Source organism: Salvelinus alpinus, chromosome 35, assembly GCF_045679555.1.
Source record: "Salvelinus alpinus chromosome 35, SLU_Salpinus.1, whole genome shotgun sequence".
Lineage (NCBI taxonomy): Eukaryota > Metazoa > Chordata > Actinopteri > Salmoniformes > Salmonidae > Salvelinus > Salvelinus alpinus.
In genome coordinates, this window is record NC_092120.1 from 20,975,242 (window position 1) to 20,994,403 (window position 19,162).

The 19,162-nt window shown below is 43.9% G+C and overlaps 1 protein-coding gene across 10 annotated transcripts in view; it reads right to left on the reverse strand.

Annotated features, from left to right (window-relative positions):
- plecb (plectin b) overlaps positions 1 to 19,162 on the reverse strand; it is a 188,968-nt gene that overhangs the window by 133,632 nt on the left and 36,174 nt on the right. For 2 of the 10 annotated variants that reach the window (XM_071383207.1, XM_071383205.1), the window contains exon 1: positions 6,991 to 7,321. The exons of the other annotated variants lie outside the window; for them this stretch is intronic. In XM_071383207.1, the coding sequence (XP_071239308.1) occupies positions 6,991 to 7,036 (46 nt within the window). In that variant the 5' untranslated portion in view covers positions 7,037 to 7,321. Of the gene's footprint in view, positions 1 to 6,990; positions 7,322 to 19,162 lie in introns of those variants that run through there. 10 annotated transcript variants of the gene reach the window in all.

Here is a 19,162-nt window from a genome sequence, read left to right on the forward strand (position 1 = left end):
GATTCTGAAAGAGGCTGAGGTATTTGATGCCGCCCTGCTTGCCATTCAAGGACTAGCCCAGCACAGTGAGAGGGCACAACCCAGTGCAAACACTCCACACAATCACATGTTACTGACTGTGGGCCTGTGTGGCTCAGTTGGTAATAGTCTGGCACTAGCAACACCAGGGTTGTTGGTTCAATTCCCACTGGGACCATAAAATGTATAGCCTTACTGTACTTTGGACAAAAGTGTCTGCTAAATAGCATATGTTATTATGAGGGCAGTTAGAGCTTCATGGCTAAGAAGAAAAATCATTTCAAAATAGCTAATCGAAGAGCTTAACCTTTATCATTATAGTAACCAATTAGGGAAATGTCGAATAATCTCTGACAAGGGGGTATGGGAAGGTAAGAGGGAGGCCCTGTAGCAGGGTCTCCCTAACTCCTCCTAGTATCACACCTGGCGGGGTTGGGTCAAACTGTCTTTGGCAGGCTAGTGCGAGGAGGTAAGGGAGGAGCCCTCTAGTAGGGCCTCTTCAGCCCCTCCTGGTAGGATGCCTAGTAAGGACTAATCGGGCCATCTCGAGCAGGCTAGTGTGGGGAGGTAGGGAGGGGGCCCTCATGTAGGACCCCTCCGTTCCCTTCTTATATGAAATTAAAGTTTTAAAAAATGTAAAGGCCTCAAACCTTTAAAAAAATATATGCAGTATTTAAAACAAAATGTTTTAGTGACAAAAATAAACGGACAAAAAAATAAATAATACAATATACTGCGGCAAGACAGTAGCAGGCACTGCAAGAAACCCCTGGTGTGACGCGGTGCCTGCTGTGATTGGTCGAGATTTCAGAATGTAGTGGACCGCTCACCAGGCCTCGAATTTCCCGGCGGCATTGACGGCCATGGCCCCTTGTGTTGCCGTAATGCCCCCTAAATAAAAATCTGTCCGTTGTGCCCTTGAGCTGAATATAATCATTATAACTCCCTTCTCCTGGCTGCCAATCGCCACGCTCCAAAGCACCTCTCACTCACGTGGCTCTCTCAGATATCTCAATTGTTATTAGCCAATGCCCAGTTCGGTACGATACGGTAGAGTGGTGTCACGGTTCGGTACGGTTTCGATACATCGACAAAATAAAATGCCTGAGAAATATGTCATTTGTATTTAGATTTTCCATTTATTATAATCGTAAACACGGGTAGCTTGAATTCCCAGGAGCATATGGAAACAAAGGGACAACAAAAAACAACAAGAGTGCATAGTGCAGCAGCATATATCAAAATTAAGTAACATAGCAGCGTCTTAAACAAAATAGGACCACCTGAAATACGTTACTTCCGAAGAAGAAAAAAAAGATATGTACCTGAGAAAATGTATTTTCTATTTCCCATGTATAACAATAAACAACATTGGGTGGCTTGGTTTTTAGCAGCATAGGGAAACATACAAAAAACAGCAGTGCCTGCCTTATAACATCAAACAATAAAATTGTCATTTAAAAAACAACTTCCAACAAAAGAGTGCATAGTCCAGCAACATATTGAAAAATATTGTCACATAGCAGTGCCTTAAACAAAATAGGACCACTTGAGACTGGTTACTCGGGGGGAAAAAATAAAAAATCTTTACGATTATTCTATCCTTGCTGTGACAATGTCAGCCGCTGTGGAGAATACCCTCTCGTTAGGGACAGAGGTCCACAGCCAAGTAGCGCCTTGCTAACATGGCAAAATGACGGTAAGCTAACCCTTTAGTCTTGCACCATGTAAGTGGATTAGCATCCAGGGGAATACAGTCCCCTTCCCTGTACGAGGTCACCTCCTCCTCTATGACCTTGACCTTTGACTTGGTTCACTGCTCCGGGGTTGTGAACAACCCCCCCAAAAAGCTCAGCCATGGCAGACTTCTTTTCTGGAGGAGAACCCCTGTCGTCTGCCGTCTCTGGAGAAGGGTTGGCTCCTGTGGTATCTGAGGCTTGACCCTGCAGAATTAAATTAGATGAAAATTACTATCTCTGAAGTGGCTTTAAAAATATGATTTGTTGTTTGAAATATATAAATCAGACACTATTATGACAATTACAATTATTAATTAATTAATTAATTAATTAATTAATAATTAATTGTTAAATCCCTCATTAACAAAATAAATACAATACCTGTTGTATATTGGTCACAATCTCTGCTGTGAGTTCATTGTAGACTCTCAGACGAGCAGCAGCATCCAGGTGCAGCAGGGACTTGAACCGGGGGTCCATATCTAGGCTCCAGGTTAACTCCGATAGCAGTCTTGACATCCGTTACTGCGGGTTAATCTTCGTCAGATGCCACCATTGATTTCAGGACCATTGTTTTCATAGGCGGGACCATGGAAACTGATGGAATGCTCTCAGTGCATATCAGTATTGTGACTGTTTTGAGAGGTTTGCACACTATGATAACTTCTCTCTGCTAGTCTTATGTCATTTTCAGACAAAGTCACAATATCTTTGACATTCTTCCTCACAGTTTGATCAGTCAGTGTAGAATACACCACAACTTTCTGCTCAAGGTATCTCTCAACCATGTCATGGCTTGAATTCCATCTAGTAGGGACATCTTGGATTAGTTTGTGATTTGGCTGCTCCAGCAGCTCCTGTTTTGTCTTGAAAACGTGCAGCAGTTGTGCTTTTATGAAAGAAGGATACCACCTTCCTGATCTTTGCTTGGAGGCGAGAGATTGGAATCACTGACATTGCTTTTTGAGATGCTAGATTAATAACGTGAGCAGAGCATCTTATCTGTGGCCCCAATCCAGCTAGTGCAGCTGCATTTACAATATTTCTAGCGTTGTCAGTGGTCACAGGAATCGTTACATTATCCCTCTCCAACTTCCACACTGCAACTACTTCCCTCAGCTCTTCCCCCAAGTTTACACTGGTGTGACGACTCTCAAGGGGACGTGTTTGAAGGACGTGGCTTTTTATATCCCACTCTGCCGTAATGAAATGAGCCGCTACAGTAAGGTAGCTCTCTGTAGCTCTAGACATCCAACTGTCTGTTGTTAGAGCAAGGTGCAAGGTGCAAGTTGCAAGTTATCAATGTTCTCATCTCTCAATGATGCTCCCAGAACCCCTACTGTATATATATTTATACCGAAAGGTTGCTGGATCGAATCCCCGAGCTGACAATGACGGTAAATAAGAATTTGTTCTTAACTGACTTGCCTAGTTAAATATATATATATATTTACATGTGATAAGGCCACAGATGGCCAAAGATAATTACAAACACCCGTGATAATCTGAAGTACCCAAAAAAGGTAATTAAATATCATGTGATAAAATTCCATAAAAGTTACAAAAATGCTGGTAAAATTTGAAAGATTCCAGTAATATACCCTCCCTATGCAACCTTACCCATACACTAATTACAGCTTGTGTGTGTAGTGTGAGAGGTTCAGTGTGCCAACACCATTTTGGAGGCAAGGCAGAGACACCATTTTGCTTAACTTAGGGTAAAGGCAAGAGTTTATACATTTTTTATTTATGATTCCTAATACTCCCATTAGATCCAAAAAGGACTGTTTGCCTCAGGCACAGAGTAAAGCTCAGTTCATTTATGGTACTACATAAATAAAAACGCTTGTTAGGCAGAAATCGGAGAGATTCCAGGATATTTCATGGAGTCAAACCTGATTTAATGTACTTTTCTCTCTCTAATAGACCTAATCTTTGAGTGGCATATTAACCTTGTTTTTTTAACCTATTAGCAGTATTCTTCTCCATTACTTCTTCCTGACACACACAGTAGATGGGAGGTAAAGTACACACACATGTAGTTGGAACACTTCCTGTGTAATCAGAGGTGTTTCCTTTAGACAGCAACACCCTTTGTTCAGTGTGTGCGCGTGCGTGCGTTCATGCATTTCGGGTTGTGTGTGGGTCTCACCAGCTCTTTGCTCAGCTGCACTGCAGTGGCTTAATGGACTGAGTTTGGACAGTTTAAATCAAAACCTATCCCATACCGCTGAAGGCTTTTTTTAATTTCAGAAATTCACAGCCTATCAAATAGCGGAGTGGCTCATCCAGCACATGAGTGGATCATCCTTCCTCAAGCAAATGCTTTACCTTGCAGTCCGCTGCTCACTTGGTATTGACCCAGAAATGTGGGGAGTTTTTTTTTAGACAGTCCAAAGCATCAATACACTATTTTAGGTTCTAAGATACCCTGCCATTTTTAACACACAACGGCATCATCCCTCATGGGGAGAGTCTATATATTCTACAAGATACTATGACAGCATCAGATTAAGACCAGAGGGAGAAGACCAGAGGGAGAATGTATATTCTGTATATATATTCTGTATATTCTCTCCCTCTTCCCCAGGCCAGCCATAAAGCTCCTATTCATCATACGGTACAGTGCAGAGCTATATATTTAGATGGCTCTAGTACAGTGGTGTGGTTCACCGTGCACCAGGGCTACAGTGGGTTTATATGGCTGTAGATCTCCACCGGGAAGTCCAGCTCGGACTGAAATCGATCGGCGGTCTGGAGAGCTGATTTACGAGAGGCTGCTGGGTTGGTGATCAAGGGAGAGATGAGATGAATCACCCATCTAGGAGCCACTTCCTGGCAACACACCCTCTTAACAGCACTCACTGATGCACATGTTATATACTATGTAACATACACAAACACACCCACCAATGCACTCGTGCAGGCACACACAAACGCAGTAAGCGCACGCAAACACACAGTAAGGATATAGGCTTCAACTATCCCAGTGCTGGAAGAGAGCTAGCCTAATGCCCACTCCTCCCTGCTTCTTCACCATGACTGCAAATTCCTCCATCTGACCGATGGGCATTGATGACAAGGTGTCATCTAAAATGTATCAGTAGGCCTTGTCCAAATGTAGCACCATGGCGAGACACAATGTGTTCTATTAGCGCGTCAGTGTTAACAGGCTAGCCTAGGGACGGGGCATCAGAGAGAGTGAGTGACATGTCTGTAATTATACATTGATCCTGGACTTCCGATGAACACAGTGGCTGAGAGGAGTGCTTACGGCAGACTAAGACAGGAGTCAAACGATATTACCCCCTCACGCCAATCGTCCAATGGGTGTGGTGGAACTGCATTTGTGCTGTGCCAGCGTGAGGTTAGTGGATTCACTGTATCCTCACTCGATTCATTAAGATCACACGCATGTGTGCACACATACACAAACGCCTTCGCTTTGCTCTCACGCTCCCTGGTGAAATGTCATCTCAGCTCTGCTGGCCGGGAGGCAGGGTCAAGGAGTGCCCGTCATGACATCATTAAGTCACTCCACTGTCTGGTGCTCCACAGGGTTATTGCTGAATGGCTTCATTTTTTTCACACACACACACACACACACACACACACACACACACACACACACACACACACACACACACACACACACACACACACACACACACACACACACACACACCACACACACACACACACACACACACACACACACACTTCGGGCAAACAAGCAAGTAAGTATCGTGGACAACACCATCCTCATCGTCATCCTCATCAAAACAATCATAATTTAGGCTACGGCCATGCTAAATTCTCCCACAGTTTTCCCTGTTCAAAATATTACAAACAAATGGTGGTAGATAGTTGTTGGTCTACATGGTCGGACACACTTAGCATTGTTTTGCTGATGAAATCCCATGTCCGTCATTACATCATGACAGCAGAACCTGTAATGGCATGATTTAGAAGACAAAACTTGACTGGTTACTCCAGCATGTTTACATAGACCTAAAGAAAAAAAACATACAAATCTCTAAAATGGTTCCTTCATAGGGTTTGAGTCGCTGTAGTAGTACTAACTGCTGGAAAGGTGCAGGTCAGATTTGCCTGATGGGTGTGCATAGGAAATGTGAGGTTGAGATGATAGTGTTACCATGACACACGTCAGCACACTACTACACACTCTACACAACTCCTCTAGGACTGCAGCTGTCTGTCAGCCATTGTAGCTTTCCTATACAAAATTCAAAAGGCACTCGCACATCTGAGCAATCTTATTTGCAGGTGCATGGCAACAATTGAACAAGATGAAGGAAAAAGGAAACCGCACACTGCTCTTGAGAGTATCACCGATATTTAGTGAGCTTTCCTATACAAACAATGCAGACTTAAGAGACACAGACAGACACTCTTGCCTTTTCTCTCTCGCACACGCACGCACGCACACACACACACACACACACACACACACACACACACACACACACACACACACACACACACACACACACACACACACACACACACACACACACACACACACACACACACACACACACACACACACACACACACACACACACACACACACACACACACACACACACACACACACACACACACTCTCTTTCTCTCTCTGAAACACACATGCAAGGGCTCAGTGTAAATGTCTGAGCTGGGAGATATTCAACCAGAACCTCCCCCACTGCTCTGAAAACAATGGCATTGCCGGACGCCCCTTCCTCACAGACTGCCTAAAAAACCAAAACAATGTTGCTTTGGGGCAATTCCACAGTAACAGAGTGACAACTGAGACAGATTTTTCACTTAAAAAATGTATGTCAAACAAAAAACCAAATGATTGTAAAGTTAAACAAACCATACAACTCCATGCACAAGGACTACTTTTAACAATTTCCACAGAAAAATGTTAAGAACAGTGCAGATGCAAAGTTTGGTTAACAGATTGACGGTTTGTGCTGTCTGTCTGTCTGTCTGTCTGTCTGTCTGTCTGTCTGTCTGTCTGTCTGTCTGTCTGTCTGTCTGTCTGTCTGTCTGTCTGTCTGTCTGTCTGTCTGTCTGTCTGTCTACAGTCTTTGTCCCTGTCCCTGGTTAAGTACAAAGACGCACGCACAGAGAGTTCCTCTGTAAACTCCCCCGTTACAAGTATACTGTTACTCTGCAGTGACAGTACAAAGTAAAGTCTGCCCGCAGTCCAGACAGAAAGTACCTTTGAGAGAAATGATCTCCTGCTGAATGGACCTGTGGCCTTCCATTCTGACTCTCTGGCCTGCTGTTGATGGTTGATGCCAGTTCTCTGTGATTCTGATGACAGTGACGATGTTGATGCCAGTTCTCTGTGATGTTGATGACAGTGACGATGTTGATGCCAGTTCTCGGTGCAGCTCCCACTGTGTACCTCTGCCTCAAGTTGACTTTGCAAGTGTCTGTGAGTCCTGGCTACTCCGACGCAGGCTTAGGAACTGCCCAATCTCTGTCTACCTCTTCTTGCTCTCTTTCTTTCGGTCTCTGTAGTGCTGCTTGCCGGGAGAGGCTGCTGTGTTTGGGCCCCCTCTCAAATACACGCACACACACACACACCTTGTGTGTACAGGAATATCCTTCTGTGGGAAGCACCTCCCTTCTTCCCTCCTCCTCCGCCTAAAGCCTCTCTGCAAATCACTGCACTGCACAGTCCTCTCATTCACCATGACTCAGCCAATGGTTGCAGGGCACTGGCATCCGCTTCATTATAGCGCAACCAATCACAGTGTAAAACTCTGCCATTCAGACTCATTACTGTAACAAGTGGAGATTGAATGATGGTGAGTTTTAAAGTAGAGATGGCGGCAGAGAGAGAGCTAGACGGGGGGGGGGGGGGGGGAGAGATAGAGTAATAGACATACAGATTACAGCCACATACAGCCACACCCTGATTCCGAACCAGACAGACCAGAAATCCCAAGTCATGTGGAAACGGAAGATAAAACTAAGGAAGGAAGATCTCTTATCAACACACAGACATGAATAGGCTAGACGCCATCTCGCACACCCGTAACGCTCATAAGAGCAATCCCCGGTCAGACTTGGGGGGGGGGGGGGGGGGGATAGAGGGAGGATACGCAAACAGTAACCCCACTCTGAATCTGGGCTGAGACGATAACCTTCTCTATCAGTGTTAATCTATGCTATATCACAACAGGGTGAAAAGGTACAATCAGGACCAATCCCATTAATGAAATCTAATTTCACCTGCAGCAGCGCAGGTGTACTGTCATACCTGGTGGTATAATATTTCAACTCGTCGGACACTGCTTGACAGATCTGCATTACAAAAACAGGATCACTGCAGAACTATTGACCCAGTAAAAGTCATTTAATTAAGACCGCCATCAACATGACTTTACTTTCACATCTGCTCTAATTCATACAGTAACTGTCCACAGTAGCAACTAACCAATGCTCAAATATCACTGTTTAGCTGCTGAAATGCCACTGAAAAACTGCCAGTCTTTGTACTGTGTCAAATGTTCCAGTTACGGTCCATGTTCAATTTCACCATAACCCACCCCGTCCCATCTTTAGGGTCCCCTGGGTTCCTTCAATATTACACAGAGCCCCCAGGCTACACTGAAGACAGAGAGGCACAAAATCTGAGCATATTTCCCAGCAACCTTTGCTCCACTCTCATGGACAGAGACAACTCTCCCTAAAAACCACACAATAACTAATGATAGTAATGCGATCCTCATGTAGATGATTGACTATGGGCAATTCCATGGTAAAATAATGATGCGGAGACTCACTTTAACACGTATGCCAAACAAAAACAAGCTAGTTTCATAACAGAATGACAGTAAAATCTCCCTCAGTTTTTTATGTTATGATGTTTTCCCAAATCTTTGTTAAATGTCTACTCTGAATGAAGATTCAAAGATGTTTGTGAAAATAATGGGGTGTCAAATATGACGACACCTTGAGTTTGAAAAAAAAATGTATTTTGCTTATTGAACTACACTAAGAGAAGTGGATTAACACCTGATTGTTTGGGTATTATTCAACACGTTGACTATTATTCTAATGAGCTCCCCAACCCCAAACGAGATCAAATTTGGTTGGTACGGACCAGACCAAAACTGAACCAATCATAGACGTCTATGTTACACAAGTTTAGACATCACAGTAGAGCACAATAGAGTACAGTACAGCACAGCAGAGTTCAGTACAGTAAATTATACTGTACTCTACTGTAGTGTGCTCTACTGTACTAAACTCTACAGTACTGTACTGACCTATACTCTACTCAACTACTCAGTAAGAGCCGGAAGAGGTGACATTAACTTGAGAGGAGAAGGAGTGCGAGAGCGAGACAGAGAGAAGAGACGGAGACAGAGAAAAGAGTGATGGAGAAAAGAGAGAGAGAGAGCGGTCGTCCTGATTGTTTTCACAATTATGAGCTGAACATAACAGTATGCCAGTGGAAGGACCGTAGCATGTGAACCAGCTGTGGTTTGTGACTACTATAATTTCCTATTTTAGCCAATTCAATTGTATTCATTCTGTTAAAGATTTTCAGTCATTCTGTTACGGATTGTGAAACGGAATGACACGTTTTACACCGGCCAAACCAGGACGACGCTGGGCCAATTGTGCGCCGCCCTATGGGACGTCCAGTCACGGCCGGTTGTGATACAGCCTGGATTCAAACCAGGGTGTCTGTAGTGACGCCTCTAGCATTGAGATGCAGTGCCTTAGACCGCTGCGCCACTCGGGAGACCAGTTTTAATCCCTTTATAAATCATAAACAAAATTGTTATCAGTAAAAACACTAATTGGTAGCTCTACCTTTATTTGTTACTTCTGTGAACTTTCATTTTCCGTCCTCGTGATAATTATTTGTATTAAATACTGTATCTTAAAGATACAGTAGGTGAGGTTTTTCTAACATAGTTTCAATGTAACAGAAGGCAAATCATTCAGGCAAAATTAAATAGAAATGTTGATAACTTAACTTCAACATTATTGTGTTTTGATGTATTTATGATACCTTTTTAAATACTTTTTCTAGTATATGTTGTCTAAGACCCCTTTTCCATCTGTTTGACCAGAAATCAAAGCCTTTATTCCTAATTTTAGGATGTAAAATGGTTGGAAAATGTATATAAATCTTCATTTAGAAAAATATAAAAAACGCTCTTGGCTTTCATTTGACACCAAATTTGAAATTTGAAGGCTTCTGTCTATTTGAGCTGGTACGTCTGTGTTGGTAATACCGTCGAAAGCAGCATTTCATTTTTTTTTTTTGTGTAGTAGAGCTGCATAGCTAAGTGTTGCTCTCCACTCTCTGGAGGATCAAGTTTTGAAATGATTAGATTATGATAGGTGTTTTCTCCATCTCTTTAGCTGTCTCCGGATTACATCTTCAAACTAAGGGCAACTGTGGCATGGCATCCATGACATGGAAATGTGTCCATCATGCATGATGATGTAAACGGGCAAGATAGTCTAGCGTTAGCTAGCTAAATTTTCAGATATTTCAGATATTTTTGGGGGTGAAATATCTTGACAAAAAGTGGTTTAATTTCAAGCTAAAGTATACTGTTAGCTAGTTAGCTAACGTTAGCTGGCTGGCTCCCTAGCTGACGTTATTATTGGCATCCCACAGCTGTTTGCTTCGCTAGTTAGCGTCTAATGTTAGCTAGCTAACAATGAACCTGGATGGTTAGCTCCCAGCATATTCATGCAGGGTAGTAACGACATGATTTTGCACTATGTTCCTTGTTGTTTAACTAGCTAACGTTAGCTGGCTGCTCGTTAGCTAACATACGTGTGTGATCTTACACTTTGTTTACCTAGTTAGGTTCATTGTTTACCCAGCTAGCTACATGTCTTGAGATAAAGTGTACATCACGCATTGGATATGGCCGGTGTCAGTAAACGTCTGCAAAGAAGCATTATGAAATTGTTGCCAGAAGAACTGGTTAGATTGTTTTCATGTTTTCCAGAGGTAAACAAATCATCGGCCAGAGCGTCAAGTGTGCGCTCTGAACGCTCCAAGGGCAAAACAAGAAGGGTGGGTCTAAAGCTTAAGAGGGTGTGAACAATGCTGAATGTGTGTAGATAAAGATATCACTAGATACCAAAACATTCAAAGGCCATTTTCTCAAAAGTTAGTTTTCCGAGTTCATCAACTTTCAAAGCAGAATAACTTTCCCATTGTTCCTCAACAATGCAGTATTATCTACCATTTTGTAGCTCTGAGTCTCTACTTTTATCCAATGTAAAAAACACAAACACAAATTTTGCTACATAAGTCCGAATCCAGGTGGTGAGTCACATTTAAAGTCCCCCAGTTGACAGTGCATGTCAGAACAAAAACCATGAGGTCGAAGGAATTCTCCGTAAAGCTCCGAGACAGGATTGTGTCGAGGGGCACCAAAAAATGTCTGCAGCATTAAAGGTCCCCAAGAACACAGTGGCCTCCACCATTCTTAAATGGAAGAAGTTTGGAACCGCCAAAACGCTTCCTAGAGTGAAGTGACCAAGAACCCAATGGTCACTCTGACAGAGCTCCAGAGTTCCTCTGTGGAGATGGGATTACCTTCCAGAAGGACAACCATCTCTGCAGCACTCCACCAATCAGGTCTTTATGGTATTGGCCAGACTGAAGACACTCCTCAGTAAAAGGCACATTAATTTTCTAAAAGGCACCTAAAGACTTTCAGACCATAAAAAACAAGATTCTCTGGTCTGATGAAACTAAGATTGAACTCTTTGGCCTGAATGCCAAGCATCACATCTGGAGGATGGCACCATCCCTACAGTGAAGCATGGTGGTGGCAGCGTCATGCTGTGGGGATGTGTTTCACCAGCAGGGACTGGGAGACTAGTCAAGCGAGGGAAATATGAACAGCGCAAAGTACAGAGAGATCCTTGAAGAAAACCTGCTCCAGAGTGCTCAGGACATCAAACTGGGGAGAAGGTTCACCTTCCAACAGGACAATGACCCTAAGCCCAGAGCCAAGACAACGCAGGAGTGGCTTCAGGACAAGTGTCTGAATGTCCTTGAGTGGCCCAGCCAGAGCCCGGACTTGAACCCGATCGAACATCTCTGGAGAGACCTGACAATAGCTGTGCAGTGATGCTCCCCATTCAACCTGACAGAGCTTGAGAGGATCTGCAGAGAAGAATTGGAGAAACTCCCCAAATACATACCCAAGAAGACTCCAGGCTGTAATCACTACCAAAAGTGCTTCAACAAAGTACTGAGTAAAGTGTCTGAAAACGTATGCAAATGTGATGTCGGTTTCTTATTTTTAATAACTTTGTCCCCCCCAAGAAATGTGTAACTGTTTTTGCTTTGTCATTATGGGGTATTGTGTGTAGATTGATGAGGTGGGAGAAAAAACTATTGAACCCATTTTAGAATAAGGCTGTAATGTAACAAAATTTGGGAAAAGTCAAGGGGTCTGAATACTTTCCGAATGCACTGTACATGGAAATGACCCTATACTTCTGAAGCATCGGTCTGATTCAGAGTACACAACCCTGAAGCTGTCTTCCTGTAATGAATGGTGCTATTATTTGAGTCACAATCAGCATTGCTTTCTCTCCCTCTCTCATAAAATAAAGGAAGGGGGGAGGAAACGAGTGACATACAGTTGGCCGCAAAGGAACTGGCAGTCTAGCCATTCTGTAATATCAAGGAAAAATACATACACAAAACAGTGTGTGTGTGTCCATGGCCGGGGTCCCTGACTATTTCCTTATGGATGTGTTCCCTGCTATCCCAGCATTCCACAGCACCAGAGAGACTAAACAGCCAACAAAAGACACAGAGAGATGGCACAGCTGTGTATGGGGTGACTGTTGTTTGGATTGGCTCACACCAGCATCCCTTTGGACCTGTGCCTCCCTCTCTTCCTGTACCTCCCGCTTTGTCAGTGTGACAGGTTGAATGAACACTAACCAGCATGTAACCAACAGAAGGCAATAGGCAAGAACTGTAATGAATTAGATGTGACAATAGCAAAAACACTCCCCAATAACTTCTAGATGGGTGAGCTGACTAACGGAGTAGTTGATCCAGATTAAATCTGGACTACTTTGAACCGGACTGCTCACATGTCACTCACAGGTCCAACAGGATGAAACAGGATAGAAGGTGTGGAGAGATGAATATGTCTGGCCAATTTCATTTGTCGTATCGCATACATGTGATTAAATGCTGAATGCATTTTTCCACACCGGACACACAGGAGTGCCTCATTGTTCATCATGAGAATCTCTACAGCATGCGTTAATGAGTTTGAGAAGAGAATAGCAGAGCTATACTGTATTCCCTCTACTCTACCCAACTTAGATCGGATGATCTGAGTCCTTAGTCCTTATCCAATAGGTACTATAGATAAACCACTGATACTAGTAGCAGGAGGTTTAGAGGATAAGGATCATGTCAAAACAGCATTCCACTCAGAGAGATTTGTGCGCGTTTGAATAAGCCTAATACCCCGTTGAATGTATTTGTTGTCACACAGTAAACATTGTCTCCCAGATGAAATATGTCCAAATGTGAATCCCTATGAAAAACTCGATGTTTTGTCCTCCTGAAGAGACCAGATAGAGTCCATAAGTCTATTTATTAGCATGCTTGATTAGTGTTTACTGTTTGTGTTCAGCAGGAATGGACACCGAATTCATCCTATGCTGTTGTAACTGCAGCCTACTGTATGGTGTTCACCAGCATCACTGCATGTTTGAGTGAGCCTTAGTGACTGACTGAGATTTAGGTACAGCAGACCTGGGTTCACATAGCATTTGGCATCTTTCAAATACTTCAGCTGTGATTGATTGAGCTTGATATTCCCAAAAGTGCAAACGTTCAAAGTATTTGAAAGATTTCGAATGCCACATTTTTTGAAGGATTTGTTCCAGTAATAGTAATCTTGGTCACATTATGGTCAAGGATACAGAGATGGAACTTAGTTTCATTATCAGTAGCGGGCATTTGTTCGTGACAAAGAGCCTCAGTGGAATGAAGTTATGAGGCAGAGGCCTTTTGTCGTAACAGTAGGGCCTGTGTTGGAGCTATGTGCTTGTCTGCAGTTTATATGCAGAGTGCAGACTTATGGGGGGAACATGTCAATCCACACAGCCGTTTATTAGTGGTCCGGGTTACAAAGTGTTAACGCCTGCAAGAGGAATCCTCTTTTCTCCTCTCACAAAACCATGACGAATCCAATGGCCTGTTTCACTCTCCCAGTGATGTCTCTATTGCTCTAAGCACTGGTTTTCACACGCAGCTTAAGTCGAGATATTACTGGCTTTCTGTGGAGGAACAGTATGTAGATTGTGCGAGCATGTGGATATGGATCGAATGTGGGATGTGGGATAGAACTCTTTCCAGTGCTCTCTTTCTTTCAGTCTACCACAGAAAGGCTGTGTGGGACAGTGTAGCACCTAGTATCGGAGTGGACACTCCCTCACAGTCCTGTCCATTTCAGAGCCGTCACCATTTCAGAGCCCTGTCCATTTCAGAGCCCTATATCCTTTCACCCCTGACTGTGTGGGCCATGAACGTGTTTGCAGCCCCTGGCCAGTTTACGCCGGTAGTCCCGCTGTGAATGTCCAGACAAAACATTCCATCTCCCTGAGGTCACACAGCCACACAAATCTCCGGTCCAATGTGACAGCTTAGAGCGCAGGGCAGCAGCCAGGCCGGACAGATTTCCCGCAGCACTGAGAGAAAAGCTTTGCACAGAGCCAGTATCTGGTGATAAAACTGTTAGTCAACGGACAGGCCAAGGCCAAACACAACAGGTCTATTGATCACACACTACAAAGAGGACACACACACTCACACACTTAGTAAATATCCCTGTGAAACATCACTCACTGTCTACTTCCTTAAAGTCACTGGTGATGATGGTAACTAAGGATCTCTTGCAGGTGCACTTGAATAATCTCGAGGTTAAATACCACGCGTAGAGTGTTAGACACACACGGCTGCATAGAATGCACATGCACATACACACAAACGTGCACGCGCGCACGGACGCGCACACACACACGGGAGATATAATCCCCCGTAAGAGTGTGCTGAGAGGGCAGGGTGCTTTGGCACACATTCTGCCCGACACACCTCCACCATTGTTTCCTGCTACTAAAGGCTGTCCACTACAGGATCATACTGCCTTATCTTCCACCTCACCGGATATTCACTTCTCGAGATAAGAAGATAATGTTAACACACAGCGAGAGAACCCAGAGTTTCAACTTCATGCCCTCAGGAGGATATTGCCGAATACACTTCCTGAAAGGCCAAATCCCTCGCGCAATAACTGAAGCTTATCAACTTCCATAACTTAATTCCAAAGTCTCTAATAAGACCTGGACATGTATTTCAAACAACTGCTAGTTACGTAATTATTTATACCATGACATTTGATTGACATTACAATCTTGATTCCGTCTATACGCTGACCAACACATGATGTGTGTGGTGAGAGAATGAGTGGGTACTGTCACTGTGGATCTGCTTCTCTACGTCTGCTTGCCTACAGTATGTTGACCGGCATACAGCATGCAGCTGCTCTAACTCTGGGGAGCTGGTTTCCGACCCAGAAGGCTGGGCGGCTGGCGGGGTAGCGTGCGTTGGCCTGGTGCAGGAATGCTGGGAATGGGACTGGAGGGTAACGGAGCACAGAAAGTGATGCAGCCATGTTTCCTCTATGTTCTGTCCCAGACCAGGGACCAGACCAGACCAGGGACCAGACCAGGGACCAGACCAGGGACCAGACCAGGGACCAGACCAGACCAGGGACCAGACCAGGGACCAGACCAGGGACCAGACCAGGGACCAGACCTGGGACCAGACCAGACCAGGCCCCAGGGTTTAAAGCACACACCCATGCTCAAAGGGAATGGCCAAGGAAGTCAAGGTCAGAGGGCTGGAGCTGGACCATGAGCCCCGCTGGACACTGGAGAGATGCTGTCATCTCAGTAGCTAAAGGCAGACCGAATTCTGTGTGTTTGAGATGATCAAAACATGCATGTCCCTTCTGTAAAAATCTATGTTCAAATTCAAACTAAATTTTTTTTAGTATTCATTGCAATATTTGATAGTTCATAATCACAGTACTTATTTGCTTGGCTATAATATTCCAGAGGTACCTTTTATCCGAAGCCTGACACAATCTCCTCTTTCAAACAAGTGAACAGTGGATCCAAGAGTTTTTATACGTTGTTATGTGGACTATGTTCCACCAGGGGCTGTGCTTACACTGTACAGCCAAACTATCCCCAACTCTCTTGAATAGGACTCTCAGTGGAAAAGGGGTGAAAAGACAACTATTTGTTTTCTAGGACACAGTTCGTTAAATTACAGGAAGCAAGACAGCAGTTACTGTCAAGACGGCAAGAAAATAGCTAAATGCTATTTTGGTTTGTTTAAGAAAATTAGTCACAAACAGATTGAATCACAATCACATATGTGCTCGGGCATGGGGGAAATGGAGTAGTTTTACCATATTTCTTACATACATGTATACGAAACAGCATATTCATTATGGACGCTACCCTCGGTAACATTCATTTTTAATCGGTAGCATACATTTCCTACGTGAATAGAAAACTGCTGAGTCAGCATGTTGCAGTTTCACAGGGAGTATAGCAGGTTGCCATGGGAGATGTAAACTGGATGCTCACATATGGCTCAAAATGTTGCCCTTGCCAAGGGGCTGTCTCTTGGGGGGGAGAGAGAGAGTGAGTGAGTGCGTCTCTTCTCGCTTGCCTAGATATCGTTGTAGCGAATCAGCAGAAACAGACAGCCATTTCAGGGCTGAACATGAGTCCCACAGTGACAGGGCTGTACTGTCACCTTACACATGTCTAATAACAGAAACAAACTGCTGAGGGGAAGCCAACCACACAGCTGATCAATACAGTAGCACTGAGAGACAAATAGCCTCTCTCTCCCGTGTCTCTCTTTCTCCCTCTCTGTGTTTTCCTCCCTCTCCTACTCTCCCATCTCTCTCCCTCTCTCTCTGTATATGCCCGGAATATGTAACGATGCGAGGAGTTTTTGATTGAAGGCGCCGGCTCGGCACCTTCGTGTTCCCCGGGTGCCTGGCCAGACTCATCCACGATGTCTGTCTCTGCCTGGACCTGGGTACTGTTGTACTGATTCTGTTACAGGAGCCTCAGCATCTCCAGGATAAACATACGTCTCTCTCCTCTCTTTTAACTGCTGCCTCATAAGGGCCACGTCCAGCAAGCCCTGGGGGAATCTATCGTCTGCAACCAAAACAGGTACAATACATAAAAATGACCACAGCTTTACTAGCTTGGTAAAACCAGATCGAACGCTGTGCTCAATTAGTGAGCAGCAGCATTCACTCTGGTTTAACGAGGCTAACAACGTACAGCCCCTCAAGGAGTCCTTTCCTTTATGAGACATCGAAAACATAGCTAGAATTTCACACATAATCCATTCATTAATCCATACAATGCATTAGGATTATGCGTTATTCAAACCAAATCGCGTTTTATTGGTCACATACACATCCTAGCTCCAACAGTGCAGTAGTACCTAACAAGTCACAACAATGCACACAAATCTAAAAGTACAAAAATGGAATTAAGAAATATATAAATATTAGGACGAGCAATGTCAGAGTGGCATTGACTAGAATACAGTAGAATAGAATACAGTATATACACATGAGATGAGTACAGATTATTGCACGACAGTACTATCAGAAGCAAAAAAACAAGTACTTAAAAAGAAACACACTCACACACATTAACACTAGCGGTGACACAACAAGCAGTTGTCATGGCATGTCCAGGTACACAAACCTTGAGCTACAGATTCCTAACATGACAATAGAACTGCAGAGTGACGATGCCAGTCAGAGGACATGACATTTACACTATATACTGAGTGTACTAAACATTAAGAACACCTTCCTAATATTGTGTTGCACCCCCCCCCCCCCCTTTGCCTTCAGAACAGCCTCAATTCTTCGGGGCATGGACTCTACAAGGTGTCGAAAGTGTTCCACAGGGATGCTGGCTCATGTTGACTCCAATGCTTCCCACAGGATGTTATTTGGGTGGTGGACCATTCTAGATACACACGGGAAACTATTGAGCGTGAAAAACCCAGCAGCGTTGCAGTTCTTGACACACTCAAACCGGTGCGCCTGGCACCTACCAACCATAACCTTTTCAAAAACATTTCAATATTTTGTCTTGCCCATTCACCCTCTGAATGGCACACGTACACAATCCGTGTCTCAACTGTCTCAAGGCTTAAAAATATTGTTTTAACCCGTCTCCTCCCCTTCATCTACACTGATTTTGAAGGGGATTTAACAAGTGACATCAATAAGGGACCAAAGCTTTCAGCTGGATTAATCTGGTCAGTTTAAATGTTTTGTGCACTCAGTGTATAGCATACGTACTGTACATGGGCAGTAATGTATGTCCTCTTTTAAGCATTGTTTTGTTCTCTTTTATCAAACATAAAACACTGTAAAACGCTCCTACTGAGGTGAAATGCTGATGCAGTGAACCGTGGAGCGGACTGAACCTGAAAAGATATTCAGCAACTCTTGGAAAAGACAATGTCAAAGCAAACGTCCATTGTCCTACCAAGAGTTTGCTGAATATCTTTCCATATTTGATTCTTCACGCTGCGTTTGCGAGCACTGATAAGAGAGCTCAGATAGGACCTTGCTTTGCTACTGTTGAGAAATGCTTCAAAACACTGAACGACCTTGACCCGAGTTTGCTCTGACTGATTCAACATGTCTACAGGAGGGGCTACAACAGGAAAACCCAGAATTAGCTGTGCTCTTAGCGCTTTGATAAAATAAAAACTGTTTTCCAGTGTGGCCATTCTTCCCCACGGGAGAAGGGGTACACCCCTCTGGGCTGCAGAGGTCAGAGACCTTTCTTTCTGCAGGGAGTCACATTGAGACCCAGGTCTCCTTTTCAAATGAGAATACCCCTCAAAAAATGTGAAATACAAAATGCAATCTGTAGCAGAGTCAAAAACAGTTACCACAAGAGTTTCCCCACATTCAGGTATCTGAGACCTTGTTCACACATCTGATAGATGAGTTGGTATTCCTTATGCAAGAAGTTTGGGGTAAGGGCAACTTCTGTCACTCAGTGTTTTGCTTGGTATTGTTGAGGCTGGGGAATAACGGCTTGCGAGGTATTTGCCTCTGCCACCAGGCATCACTTCTCAAAAGTCTTTAGCGTGTCAATGTGCGGCAAACCGAGCAGCCTGCTAGCAGGGGAGAATGTAGCAAGTGATACCTCAGTTATTGACTTGTTTATTGTTTACTCCATGTGTAACTCTGTGTTGTCTGTTCACACTGCTATGCTTTATC